Below are 15185 nucleotides of genomic sequence, written 5' to 3' on the forward strand. Positions count from 1 at the left end.
TGCAGTAATTGGCATGTTTTGAAAATTATTTTAATTTTAATTGAATACAAGTGACTGAAATGTAATAATGTGATATATTTTAGGAACCGGCTCCGAATGCCCTTTCATCTAATACCACACACGGTTGGTTTCTGAACAAATAATATTTCTTTACCATACAAGAATATTTAATTTTATTATTAAATATTTAATATTTGGTGCTACGGGTCAAATTGATTCAAATGGCTTAAAGATTAATCGTGCCGATTTTCATACCTTTAACACCATTTGCGGCTGATTTAAGCCAAACGGTAGTACTAATAGTTGTATAATTGCAGACGCAGTCGACGCAGCGGTTCTTCCTGGACGTGATCGTGAAGGACATCAAGACCATGATGCAGTTCTAGCGAGCCTGCGCCCAAACACGAGGTTCGGCTTCAGTACCTCGCTATAAAACACTAAACAGGCCGCGTAGCCAAGATGCCAATCGCTAACGCTCCGTAGCGATCGAAACGCAACTGTCACTGTCACACTAATGGGGAAGAGTGATAGAGATACATAATGCTTTTCGTTGTCGAAGCGATAGCGATTGTAACCTTGGCTAGGGGGCCAGAAACTTCTTACCCTTCGAGCAACACTGGCCGCCTCGTTGGGAGGGAGGAGCCCAAGCGATAACTTTTGCCATTTTTTGCGGGGAAACGTGCACACAGTCGCACTTGTCACTCACTACACACAAAATACAATCGGTAATGACGACACAAATACATAGAAAATGACACACGCCAAAGTCAAATCTTGCACACTTCGATCTCTTTTTGTGTACGGATGAGTCACAACACGCACCGCCATAGGTACTGTTGTACGTACGCTTCGGCAGAGGGGAACTAGTACAAATGCCCTCTCTCTTCCCAGTGTTGCTCGAAGTTTGTAAGTACCTAATTACAACTTATTTTGTACTATAAACATGTGCAAATAGCGAAAAGCTTTAAGAAATGGAAAGTTTTTCAGAATGATATCACAGGAAAAAAAGAATACTTTCGCGTTTTGGGAAATTTATAAAATATGATTTGTAGTTGTGTGCGTGTGTTCAACTCTGGTGCCGATGCCTATAATAGGTTGTCGATTGAACGGTATGAAATGTTGAACTTTTGTTTGGAAATCGGTATTATAATTCGTTTTCTTAGCATTAGCAAAATACTGTTGTTCATGTACATTCTTTTTGTTCCATAAGTAGTAATAATTTTAAAAATTGCACCTTTTTTAAAAGCGTTTTTCAATAAATATATGCGTCAAGATCATGAAATCTTTTTTAATGCTAAACAGACGAAGTATGTATAATAAAATAAGTGTTATATATTTAACTGAGTATCGTTTTACAAAAGCATTGTGCGTATGATAGCTGCATGTCAGTACAGCTGTTATTTTACTAACGTGAAAATTGTACCGAGATGACAGCTCACACACGCAATGTTTCAATAAAAAAATGAAAATGTTGCGTGGTCCGTTCAGGGATATATATTATTTAGGATCTTTGATAACATCTTTTGATTGAATAACGGTTGTTTCACTATCCACGATGTGTACATATATAATAATGGGTTAGTATTCAATATGCTTCCTTTGTGCAAGGATAGATGACGCATAAAATACTAAACGAATACTGAAGCTCTTGGCTGTTATTTTATACGTCATAATTTCATTGAAGTTTGACGTTAAAAATAACACTTGCACCTCGTGTGCTATCAAAATTGTTGCAGACTTATCTTGGTCTAACTCTATGCCTCTTCGATAGACTTTTTTCGATTTTTTTTTGTTATTAGGAGAAAATGTAAACGTATTTTTGGAAGCTCCTAACTTTTATACAATTAATTGTGTAAAAAATATTTGACGTACGAAATTTGAATCATATACCAGGAGGTTGAAATTTAACTTGCAACATTTGAAGCAGACACATACCTATACAAATAATATACGCTGTGGAGTTAAATAAAATAGTAAAAACAATTGTTATGCATGTTGTTTATTGGTCACATAATATAAGAAGGCCACTGAAACGAATAATTCAATTCGGTTAAGGGCAAATAAAATTGAGATACCAGTGACACATTTAAAACAGAGGTGACATTTTTACGCCTAAAATACACACCGTTTGCCTCTTGTTATGTTGCGATCATTGGCATATATGACAGGCCTCACGGGCAATAAGAATGGGGCCAGTACAGCGCGGTGTCACGCACACGAATTCGACCCAATAGTGCCACTACGCGATTGGTAGATGAATTGGAATCACGCGCGCGATTGTTCGCAACTAGTTGCGTTAGACTGTACGATTGGCATTCGTGAGTTTGGCGATTCGTGAGTGACATCACATCGCTGAACTGGCACCATTCTTAGTGCCCGTCCTTAGATATATGTCAATGGTTGCGATAGCTGAACCTGTAAATGGTGTTAAGCTTTGTGACTAACCCAGAAAAATAACTCTGCAAGGACAGAGCGAGGTGTTTATTGATCGAATATGTATGTGACGGCGACTGTACGCTTTTTTTCGATAACTTCTTAAATCTCAGGTTGTTTTAACTTAAAAGAGTCAAAGAAATAATGTCTGTAGGTTTCATTAAAATGTCTGACTGTTTACAATCAATAGTTCAAGATATTTAGCGAAGAAAAAAAAGAGTAAATTGTCCTTAAAACTTTGTTCAGTGAGCGGCAAAAGCGGTTGAAACAACGCCCCAAAAGTATCTGCCACCCTGCAACAGTTTACCAAATAGATATACATTTCCACAGTTCGCGCTAACCAGTATGTTACAGTCATTGACGTATATCTCAGGACGAGCCTTATGGGCACTAAAAATGGTACTAGTTCGGCGGTGTCACTCACGAATTCGAGCTAACCGTACAGTCTAACGCAACTAATTGCGACTAATCGCGCGTGTGATGCGAACTCATCAACCGATTGCGTTGTAGCGGTGTTACACCGCTGTACTTCCCTCATTCATACCCCATTTTTTTGTCCGTAAGGCCATTCCTGAGATATACGTCAATAGTTACAGTTCAACTGCTCTACGTATACAGACATATCTCTTTTTGTTATGTTTTTAGAGTATGGTACCTAGTAATACTTTTGAGGCGTAGTCTGATCCCCTACTTTTGGCGCTGACTGTTCCATTATACACTAGGGCAGGGGTTACCAATCTTTTTCAGTCTGCGGCGCACTTGAAAGTTTAAAATTTAATCTCGGGCCCTAACCTAGCTAGGGTATTCGAAATAGATAGGTAACACTGTGAGACAGATTGCCTCACGGTGATCCTTTTAGGGCGCCGTGGAGCTCAGTTTGGGAACCTCTGCACTAGGGGCACTATTTTAGTTACAGTGTCTAAAACTTAAAGTTCGATAATTGTTTAATATTGAAAAAATGAAATAATACATTGGATTGTCATTGTAATGTTAAGTTTTTGATTGTGAATAATCTCCGTGACGATTATGAAGTGAAAAATATTGAATAAAGTTTCATTATTTTTTTCATGTTTTATTTATTTATTCACCCTGTGGCGGCAAATGAAACACAAAAGTTATCTAGTCAGCCGGCCTAGCGAAGGTACAATCGCTATTGCTTCGACAACGATACGCTTTGTGTCTCTCTATCACTATTCCATATTATCTAGCAAGACAGTGACAGTTGCGTTTCGATCGCTGCGGAGCGTAAGCGATTGGCGTTTTGGCTACGCGGCCAGCATCTTTAGACCACTAACCATAATCAGGAGAACACTGGTAAACATATAAAAAAAAACATGTTAAAAAGTCGCTTAAAAACATGTTAAAAAGTCAGAAATGTAGGTCAAAGTGCAACAATCGTACTCTACGCGCAAAACGCCCCTCATAAACGGTATATACCTACTTAATTTTTTAATGTGTCAGATTATGCGATTTTGGTATTAAGAAAAAGTATTAGGATAGATATTTGCTGAAAGGATCGAGGGTATATACCCTATACCTAAATGTACCACCGGAATAACCGAAACACCTCAGTGGTGGGTCGCAGCAATCGCCCGCCGGTGATTAGTCACCCGGGTAACGAGTTCCACCCGCAGCGCGTCGCCCCAGCCGCGACGACACGGCCACATCACCAGGTCAGACTTTGACGTGGCGCACGGAAGAAAGAATGAGCGCGCCGACGTGGCGTCACGAAGTGTGGCAGTGTACCTTAAACGTCAAATCGTAGGACGATGTGACATTATAATAAAAGGAAAATAAAATCATGCGCCAGCCGGGCTAGCACATGATTGGCGTGACAGTATCTTGCGGCGAGATAGACTACCCGTCTTATTCTAACTGTGTACCTACTCGTATGTTACTAAAAGAGGGACGGGTAGTCTATTTCGCCGCGACGCGAGATACTGTCGCGTCATATTAAATATATTAAGAACGGGTCACTCACGTATTTTAAGTCGAAAAACGCTAAAACACGTTAAAATACGTGAGTGACCCGTTCTTAATATATTTAATATGTCTGTGTCTCACGAAAGTTTTGTTATTAAAACTGTCGCGTCAATTATTTTGGTCGTACTTTTGATATTTGACAGGCAATCCTGTAATCATTTTTTGTTGATCTGTGACAGTACATACATACAATTATATAATATACACTGTTATACACATTGCCCTTCTTCGCGTCGCGCCCCCGGGTAATAGTAAGTGATCCATCTGTTTGCGCGGCTGCGGTCGGTGACTATTTGTCAAGGGAAAGGAGGAAAGTAGGAGAGTTAATCATACATCCCGCGGTCCGAATTGCATGTTTCAGCGTCGGCGCTTATTATTGTTACAGCTCTTGAAGAAAAGTCCAGAAAGGTGCAAAGTGCCTCGTGAAGAGCATCCGCGGACATATGAAGGCATTTTGCCCGAGTTAAAGCGGAGACCTTCGCTAACGCTTCTGTCTATATTAAACGTTGTGTATGTGATCTGCGGGTCTTAAATAAACTATCTCCATATGACATTTGTTTCGAAATCGGTTTAAGTATAAAGACGTCAAAGATAGACGGGTATAGGCAGTACCAATCTTTTGTGTTTATAATTATTAAGTATATAGTACACCTACCTACTAGTTACCTAGAGATTGTTTTTACAGATGGAATATACAATCCTACACGAAGCATGATCCGACATTGTATGGGCAGTGTTTCTTGTTGACTTCTCACCCCAAAGATTGCGAATCTAAAGTGATTTCCCTATATTTGCCTAAAGCGATGGAATGACGGTACCCGGCGAATTGCCCCGAATATATCTGAGGTAAGGTGTTTCCAATATAGCTCGATATAAGGTAAATCCTATTTATTGGTAATTGCCACCTTTGTAAATACCTAAAAAAATAAATAAATACTACGGGACTTCTTACTAGTGTACTGTGACCAAACTATGTAAACAAAGCTTGTAGCTGTGGGTGCTAGGCGACGACGGTAGATAGGTACTCATGACTCAGGAACAAATACCTGTGCTTATCACATCAATAAATGCCCTTACTCGTACCGGGTTTCGAACCCAGGACCATCGGCTTCACAGGCAGGGTCACTACCCACTAGGCCAGACCGGTCTTTATTATACAAATTCTGCCACATTGCCAGAGCCGAGTTAATTCAGACATTTGGGCAGGTACGCGTTAATGCGAGCGACAGCGATATACCGCGAGGTTAAAGTTAAAATGTTTCGTGTAGATGGTTTCAGTCTTCCAATCTACAATACATCAGTTAACTAAGCATCAACTCTTACATTTATAACTTGTAACAATACTTGCTTAAGCCAATGACTTCCTCTGCGTAGAAACATGTCAGTGATTAAAATTATCTTATGATCTCCCCGCTTAACTCAATATTTATAACCAAATATCATCTAAATCGGTCCAGGCGTGTAAAAAGAAACAGAAAGGGTTACTTCAGCTTATTAGTAATAAATTGTTTAGAGTACTTCGCCTAAAACTAGTATTATAATATAAGGCGTATGGCCGAGTGAGTGTGCCTGCGCGCCAACCGGCTACGATATAAGGATCGGAACTCAACCTGACTATTTACATTTAACCCTACAACGTCAATATTATTTTGAACTAGTAATTTATGGCAATCGTTCCGGCCCCGGGACTTTATTCATCACTTGTGAAGTTAAACAACTTTGAGGGCTCGATATAAACTTGCGGCGCGATTCGGGAAATGAATTAGAGATTCACTAGATATGAAATAGTAAAGATATGTGACGTTCCACGACAAAAGGTACCATTGCCCCTGCTGAATATTGGAGCGGCGTTAATAGTAGCGTAAGCGCCAGCCGCTATAAGGTACCTTTTGCCGTGGAACGTCACATATCTTTACTATTTCATATCTAGTGAATCTCTGATTCATTTCCCGAATCGCGCCGTTGTATTACAGTGTGTCTATGTTTGCTGGACAACAACAGTTTATTTTATTGTGTGTACAGGGTGATCTATCGCTATGCAACGAAAATGGAAAGTAGTCTTACTATACCTATTACAAATATGAATACATACGCAATTCTGTTTTGTATTATTTACAAATTTAGTTACAATTACTTACTCTTCGTTTATAGCAGAACTATATATTTAAAAATTTGTCAGCCAGCGTTGTACATACCACTCGTAGGTACTTATGTGCATAGATAATTAATAAAAATAATAAACATTAGAGCTGTATTTAGCTACTTGACTGAAATTGAAAGGAATATAATAATGTTAAATTATTCACTTCGGCACAGAAAGGCGTTCGGCTTTCGTTTAGGGTCGTAATCGTACCGACGTCGGGCGTAATAGGCACATACTATACTGCTGCTCGATACTTAGCGGCGGCTTATGATCAAAGGTGGTAAACGCTGGCACAGAGTAGCAAACAAATACAGACGCGACAGAACTAAGAGTAGGTATTAACAAGGAAGAAATTAGGAAGTATGGAAAGTAAGTACCTACCTAAGTATAATGTACAGTGACTAGTGAGTCATACGGTAAGGTTTTATATATATTGGAGGCAAACGAGCAGGCGAATCACGCGACGGTGGTCAGCAATTACCGTTGCCCAAGGACACCTGCAATAACAGAGGGGTTGCAAGTGCGTTGCTGCGGGCGACAGTTCATTCCACTGTTTCCTCCCTCAGACCTCCGTGTGTTATGACATTTAGGGATTTAACTTTATCTTCTGTTGTCGAGTTAATCTTTTGCATCTTCGCCTCTAGTCAAGAAAGGCAATCTGCAGATATGTGCGTCGCTTTAGCCAGCCCTTTATTATATGTGCGGCGTGTATATATTTCTAATCTCTCGTAATTCGTAGGGGTCATCAACGAATATGTTTATGTTCATTGTGCAGCGAAAATTAATAGTTTCAGAGAAACTATAATTATATTCTCGGCACATATCGTGGTCAAATCGTCAGTTCTATTCTGAGCTGTTTTCAGTCTGTCTAACTTGTCTTTGGCATGCAATTATTTAAATACCTTGGATTAGTTCCTTGTAATTAACTCAAATGGAGACAGGAAATGCTTATTTCGTTGACGATTAACATAGATAACTGCTTTCTACAGACTCGCTTATTATATTTGAACAAATATGTATGGAATAAACTGGCAAACGCGTATTTTTTTTCTTCTTTCTTAAGAGAGTAATATGTTTTAGACATTTTAGTTGCTGTCAAGTTTACGGCCAATGCTCAACTCGTGTAAACTACAAATATGTATTAAAAATATTACGTTTTAGGGGAGGCTGAACGGTGTCTACATAATGCGGTGTCTGATGTTCCTCATTTATGACCGCTGTGTCGAATTTAGTGCGTCAAGCAAATCTTGTCAGTAGCAATGTAAAGCAAACTAAAGTAGGGCAACACTCAAAGAGTAGTATTGCGCTAAGAAAAGCAGCAATGTACAATGTACATCGAACCTAAACTTTTTTTTCCGCTGAGCGCGCCCGCCAATTCAAATTGTCACTCGCGGATTCTCTATTGAAAATGTTTGAAATTGTTATTAATAGGTATGGACGGACAATTTAAAAGCGGTGTGTGATGTTAATAAAAATGATTATCTAATTTGAAGATCTCAAAATAAAATTAGAAGTGGACTATGCCGTTAATCAAGAATGTATGAATAAAATCATTGCTTGAGCAGGTAGATGTCCTACTACTGGATTTTAATATTTTATTAGATTTCTCAGTTGCCACCGTAGGCATCTTAGCTTTGATTAAGCACAATCTTATTTAATATATTGGTATTTAATGGTGACACAGCAGAAATATCTCTTGAAATAGAATCGATTCAGAATGTAAACAAAGATGATGGCTGTCATTCGCGATCCACATTCCACAGATAAAGCACAGATGACACGCGATTTTCGAATTATTCGAACACAGTGTTGCTAACCCGCGATTTTTCAAATTTGCCGCCGTTTGCTACTGACAAGATTTGCTTGACCCAGTTATAATTACATTTAATTTATCATGTCATGAGGCACAATGACAGTAAATTAAATGTAAGACGTAAGTTAAACCGCTTATATTTTCATTTCATTCACAGTATCGTATATTTACAGAGGTCTTGCTGCTTCGACAAACGCGTAGCATCGGACCGAGAAATCAGAACAGAAGGTATCTCACGCTTCGCCGCGCTCAGGAACGACGCTATTCAGGTATTACGCTAATGCTGCTCGGAGCGGCTCGATACGGCGGTACTGGCGCTAGTGTGTGGGGTAAACGGGCTCTGTACAACGTTGTGCTTTGAAATCAGAACCCGTCGTAGCCAGGGTGACAATAGTAAATCGACAAACTATCAAAATGAAATAATAATTGCATTTATAAAAAACTATCGGGTTATTTCCATACTTTCAAATTTCGATGAACGTTTTGTATAAATGATCGTCTTGGTTGGGCCCCGGGTATCTTTCGCCTTGCACTAGATGGCCCAATCAATCACGTATTACGCTAACGCCCATAAATTCTAGTTAATACGGCATCATAATTTGGGGTAACTTTAAAGGATTGTTTATCGCTCGTGAAAGATTTGTAGGACTTAATTTAGATTTTTCTTTTCTTCCCGAGTTCTAGGAAAAATCCTAGATGAATTTTAAGATATTAATAATTATATACTTATAAATATAAAAGCTGATAAGTTATCTAGTTAAAAAAAAGGTTTCAAGATTTCAAGTAAAGTGTTTCAGAGCAAAATAAAGGTTTTGAGTTTCAACGGGAATGCGATTGGCGACTATAGCGCGGACAAAATCGCAGGCAGAAGCTAAATTTAACGGAAAGTGGTGCTACTTTGTTTTAAGATAAGCATTCGGGAACAGAATTAGGAGGTATTGTCTTTGTCTAAATTTTAGCTACTTATTAATGAAATACGCCGAAATTGTTTCCTTTGTCCTTCAGCGAGGCGCTTGTTCTTATTATTTTAACAGGAAACAGAAAGGTTGAATGGATTAAGTCAAAGTTATTTATTCTTCAAATTATGAATAGATCGACATTTTAGCCTCTACCTATACAAATTACTCCAATAAAGACTAGTAGTAAAGATACCTCCAGAAACCGCCGTCATCTTGGAAAATCTAATGTATAAAAAAGAAAGAGATGGTGGCAGTTCTTAGAGGTCCTTAAACGTCAGATGTTATGGCATTCTTTGGTGAACCTGAAATAGATTGTAATATAAAATAGAAAAAAAATATAATATAAAATAAAAAAAATTGCCCATATACGCCTCCTCTCAAGCACGAGAGGGTTTAGGCTATAATGCGGGTTCCCCAACCCGTATCCGAATCCCCAACTTCACATACACCTTTGAATTTCTTCGCGGATGTATGCAGGTTTCTTCACGATGTTTTCCTTCACCGAAAAGCTAGTGGTAAATATCAAATGATATAAATTGAATTGAATGATGAAATAGATTGTTATTTTTTTAAATTTATTTTATTCATGTACCTACTCTTTTTTGTATTTTTATAACCCCAGAGAGATCTACCTACGGATATTCGCTTAGTTGTAGAATTTCCGTAACCTCTCTGTCATGTTTATTATCTGTAAGCTTCAATTTGTAAACATGTTCTGGTAAATAAACGATCTGTATTTGTAATAGGTACCTATATTTCAATCTGCCTGAATTCTCGTATTTTCCCAGTCATCATGAAGCGGCCTTTATTACTTTTAGAAATGAATAAGCTTATTTGTTGGTGGCCTGATTGTGGCGTTAAAAGGCCGTGAAAAATAACGGGCCCGCCGCCGATCGCTCGTTCCGAATGATTTGCATTTCCAGCACTGAACCACAGTCTATACAGTCATTCGACGAGGGGAGACAGAGGGGGGGGGGGGCGGGCAGACGCGCGCACCCGAGCTGCACACATCGCTGTCATCGCCGTTGTTAGTAGCTCGGTACACGTCAAAGGCCGTCGGACCACTGTCACTGAACTTCGCAGAACTTTTTGAACAGTAGGTGCAGAAAATTTCCTTATCCGTCATACCGTCCTTTGCGGTGCATGCGACACTAAACTCAAAATACGCTAGTACTTATAATGTTGTTTTTTAATATTATGCCTGTTGAATGTTATGATGCCAAATCTGTTATGCGAATTCATATTATGACAATTAATGTTAGGCGTATTAAGGGGCACCCATTTTAACCACCTGTTTCAAAGGAGGAGATACTCGTAATTATTAAATGAAAATAATCAGTAGTCAAAAGTTAAACAAAGTTTTTAAATAATACACTAAACCTTACCAACAAAACTTATGAATTCATAGTTACCAGTGCGGACTGTGGTATAGCATGGTATAGGTAGGTACATTAGTGTTTAACTACTTATAGTGTGAAGTAGACATGATTTGGTCCATTATTGCGATGAGACGACCCCGATGATCCCCTCTCGACGATCAATCACCCGCGCTGAATGCCGCTTTCCATGCTATTCAATCGGCCGTATTTTTAATGCCATACAAGACATACTTATTCAATAATGCCCTAGGCAGTTTATTTTTTCTTGACAGTAAAACCTGTACAGGCTGGCAAAAAAGAGTAGAAATTAAAAAGTGGCAACACTGTACTGTAGAGTAGTGTCGTCCCTCTCAAATCAATTTATATAAGAGAACGGGACGACACTACAGTGTTGCCACTTCATTTCTACTCTTTTTTGCCAGGCTGTAACTTCTCTTCTCTATTCTTTGCTTTTCTCTATCCTATTTCTCTTCTCTATTCCTTGTTATCCTTACTCTGTAAATTTCCTTTCCCTTTCGTCCTTGATGGTGCCGCGGCCCTTTCGGCCACGACACCAATCTCTTCACACCAAAAGCAGTCGCTGGTCACTGTACCGACCAAACTGTGTAACCACTTAAAAAAATCGTTAGGTATAGCGAGTGCTCCTGGTACTGGTTTCCTATACAAATACCGCTATACAAACTCAGTACAGGGAGCATTCCCTACTTAGGTAGTATATTAACTTCTCATTAATGAACATTGACTTATTAACCAACGCTGCGATACGTACTACATATTTAGTAATTCCCACAAGCTCACATACAGTACCATGCACTATGCACACAGTGGCACACACCTACACCGCTGAAGTCTTCACCACTCTTCCGTAGGATGACACCTGTCATCTTCATATAATTTATAACCTAAAAACGCCAAATCTCGTAAAACTGTATTGAAATGACAACTGTCATCCTACCCTTCGAGTTTGAAAAATATATTCGCTAGTCTACTAATCCAGTAACTTTGTCGAATTTTGTAACCTGGCTCTTTTGCGTCAAATCCGGTAGTTCTGATTTTCTGCAGACTTGTTTATGATGTTGGCCCAATGAATAATCCAAGTTTGTGACTTCGAGCGCCGAACGCAACTTTGTCAATAATAGAATAAACCGCATTTTTTTTTAGATTTGGGCGATTATAACCCTAAAGTACTAGTTTTTGGTAGTAACTTCCTAGGTCGTTTTTAAAGTAGACTAAATTTGCTACAATAAGACACTAGAATTGTCTCTGTACATCTAATATTTTCGGAGATAAAGCCTTTCAAAATTTTATATTTAAATATTTATATTTTTAAATATTTTTTCAAAATAGGCACTCATACATTTTTTAAGGAAAATAAATATTTTGTAGAACGTGCCGGTGATAAATTCCATATAAATTACCAACCTAACCCTTATATTATAGCTAAGAACTGATGTAAAATTATAAAATTTTGAAAGGCTTTATCTCGGAAAATATTAGATGTACAGAGACAATTCTAGTGTCTTATTGTAGCAAATTTAGTCTACCTTAAAAGCGCCCTAGGAAGTTACTATCAAAAACTAGTACTTTAGGGTTATAATCGCCCAAATCTAAAAAAAATGCGGTTTATTCGATTTTTGACAAAGTTGCGTTCGGCGCTCGAGGTCACAAACTTGGATTATTCATTGGGCCAACATCATAAACAAGCCTGCAAAAAATCAGAACTACCGGATTTGACGCAAACGCAAAATGTATAATTTTACTGTATTATACCGCTTGTGACCATTTACTGTATTTAGTATGTTCGAAAAGAGAACAGTCATGGAGTATGGGGCTCGTTCCGCGACTCTTCTCTTTCCGCACAACACAATGAGATAAAATAATTGTATTAAAAATTGGCTACAAATATAATGACCACCAAAAAATACTTTAGTACCCTAAATAAAAAAATCAAACTTACCAAAAAAAAATTCTGAACACCAAAAAAATAAGGCCTAAAATTACAAATGTACCACCATTTTAATTACGACTGCACTTCAAATTGTATTCGAATACCAAATATATTGAATGATTACCAAAAATCATTAATGATCACCAAATCTTGAAGACCAAATAAATGCGATATTTTCACCTAAATAAACCACTATGATACCAAAAAATTTATACATATTACCAAATAAATTAAAATGATGCCAAAATTACTAGCCCCTCCCGCTCAACCCCCGTACCCCGCACCGCATAACTTAGGTAGGCATACTGAAATGCTACTAGAAAAATATGTTAGGTTAGGTTTGTACTGCTATCAGTTAAGTGGGCTAGGCTAGGTTAACACTGCGACCCTTACAGAAACGAATTGCTACTAGAAAATTGGGTTAGGTTAGGTTTGAACTGCGACCCTTACAGAAAAGAAATGCTACAAGAAAAGTGGGTTAGGTTAGGTTTGAACTGCGACCCTTACAGAAACGAAATGCTACTAGAAAAGTGGGTTAGGTTAGGTTTGAACTGTGACCCTTACAGAAACGAAATGCTACTAGAAAAGTGAGTTAGGTTAGGTTTGAACTGCGACCCTTACAGAAACGAAATGCTACTAGAAAAGTGGGTTAGGTTAGGTTTGAACTGTGACCCTTACAGAAACGAAATGCTACTAGTAAAGTGGGTTAGGTTAGGTTTGAACTCCGACCCACACAGAAACGAAATTCTACTAGAAAAGTGGGTTAGGTTAGGTTTGAACTGCGACCCTTCCAGATAAGAAATGCTACTAGAAAAGTGGGTTAGGTTAGGTTTGAACTGCGAACCTTACAGAAACGAAATGTTACTAGAAAAGTGGGTTAAGTTAGGTTTGAACTGCGAACCTTACAGAAACAAAATGTTACTAGAAAAGTGGGTTAGGTTAGGTTTGAACTGCAACCCATACAGAAACGAAATGCTACTAGAAAATTTTGCTTTGCTTTAATAGGATAGCAAGATTTAAAAATTTGGTTATAATTTTACATTAAAATGGAGTTCTAATTTTGGTGGTCATTTACTATTTTTGGGTTTACAATGATTATTTTGGTGTCATTTTATTTAATAGGATAGCACGATGTAAAAATTTGGTTATCAATTGACATTAAATTGGGGTTTGAAATTTGGTAATTATTTACAATTTTTGGGTTAATAATGATTAATTTGGTGTCATTTCCTTTAATAGGATAGTAAAATGTATTAAAATTGGTAATCATTTCTCATTAAAATGGTGTTATAATTTTGGTGATCATTCATTATTTTAGGGTGGTAAAGTAGATTTTTTTGGTATTAAATTTTATTAAATCTGGTGATCAGTTAAATAGCAGCCTTAAAAATTATCCAAACTAATATTATAAATGCGAAAGTCCGGCTTTCTGCGTCTACTGCTTTGAGTTGCAAACTTGAATAAAATCAATCAAGCATCAAGTTCGGGGCTCACTGGACACCCCAATGTAAAGATACTCATATTGTAGTTATTATCAATAACATTATTCTCTTTATTTATTTTTCTTCTTAAGTTAGGTTAATTATAATATGGATATAAAAGTATAGTACATTTCGATGCTAGTGCGGAAGGTATGTCATTACTCCACGAGTACCGAGATATCTTGCCACGAGCCGCAGGCGAGTGGCAAGACTCGGGACGAGTGAAGAATGACATTTCCGCACGTGTATCGAACGACGTTTTTTAATACAGTTGCGAAAAAATAAGAAAAACATTGTTAATCGTACACTAAACAAAAGTGGTAACAGTGACAGCTCGGTTAAACGTCGCCTTTAAGTATATTATATCTATGGGCGTTTGGCAGCTATTCCGTTCCATTCAGTCAACTTATTAAGAACGGAATTTTCAATATTGAATATTAAAAACTAAACGTGTTATAATGATGAAGAGCTAAATAATTAAATATGAAATATGTAATATTTTTCGTATTCTTACATTAACGGTAGGTTTTTATGCTGATTACGACGTTTAAAGGAAACTAATATTAACACTCATCAATAAGTAGTCGTGAATTGGAACAAGTATAAATTTAAAAAAATTGGAAAAGTAAAAAGCACTAGTTCGAGATAACCAACTTTCCGCACGCTAAACAGCTACGTAAAGTAGCACTTTTTGAGCAACTGTATTAAAAAAATATAAAAACACTTACAAACAATAAAAAAAAAATTATAAACACATTATAAAAAACCTAACCTAACCTAACATTATTCTTATTATTAATTACGTTCACACCTCTTCTGTGAACAAACTTAAAGTTTCTATAAAGCCTAATTTCTGATTCAACCTCCACATAGAGGGACAGTCCTTTGCTCTTGTCTATATTATAAAATACACATAATAATGTACGTTTCCCTGATCTAAAGTACTTTTTCACTTTGTCTGCAATCCCAGACAGCGTCAATTTTAGACCGATCGGCGTTATTTGTCGCGCGACCCACACCCGCCGACAATGGAGCCTCGTTAATCC

The 15185-nt window shown here is 37.7% G+C and overlaps 1 protein-coding gene across 1 annotated transcript in view; it reads left to right on the plus strand.

Annotated features, from left to right (window-relative positions):
• The window catches only part of LOC134678138 (nuclear pore complex protein Nup205), a 32094-nt gene extending 28595 nt beyond the window's left edge, over nucleotides 1-3499 (plus strand). The window contains exon 35 of the mRNA XM_063536589.1: nucleotides 318-3499. Coding sequence (XP_063392659.1) covers nucleotides 318-386 — 69 coding nt within the window. The 3' untranslated portion in view covers nucleotides 387-3499. The remainder of the gene's footprint in view (nucleotides 1-317) is intronic.
• The last annotated feature ends 11686 nt before the right edge of the window (nucleotides 3500-15185 follow it).

Source organism: Cydia fagiglandana, chromosome Z (assembly GCF_963556715.1).
Source record: "Cydia fagiglandana chromosome Z, ilCydFagi1.1, whole genome shotgun sequence".
Lineage (NCBI taxonomy): Eukaryota > Metazoa > Arthropoda > Insecta > Lepidoptera > Tortricidae > Cydia > Cydia fagiglandana.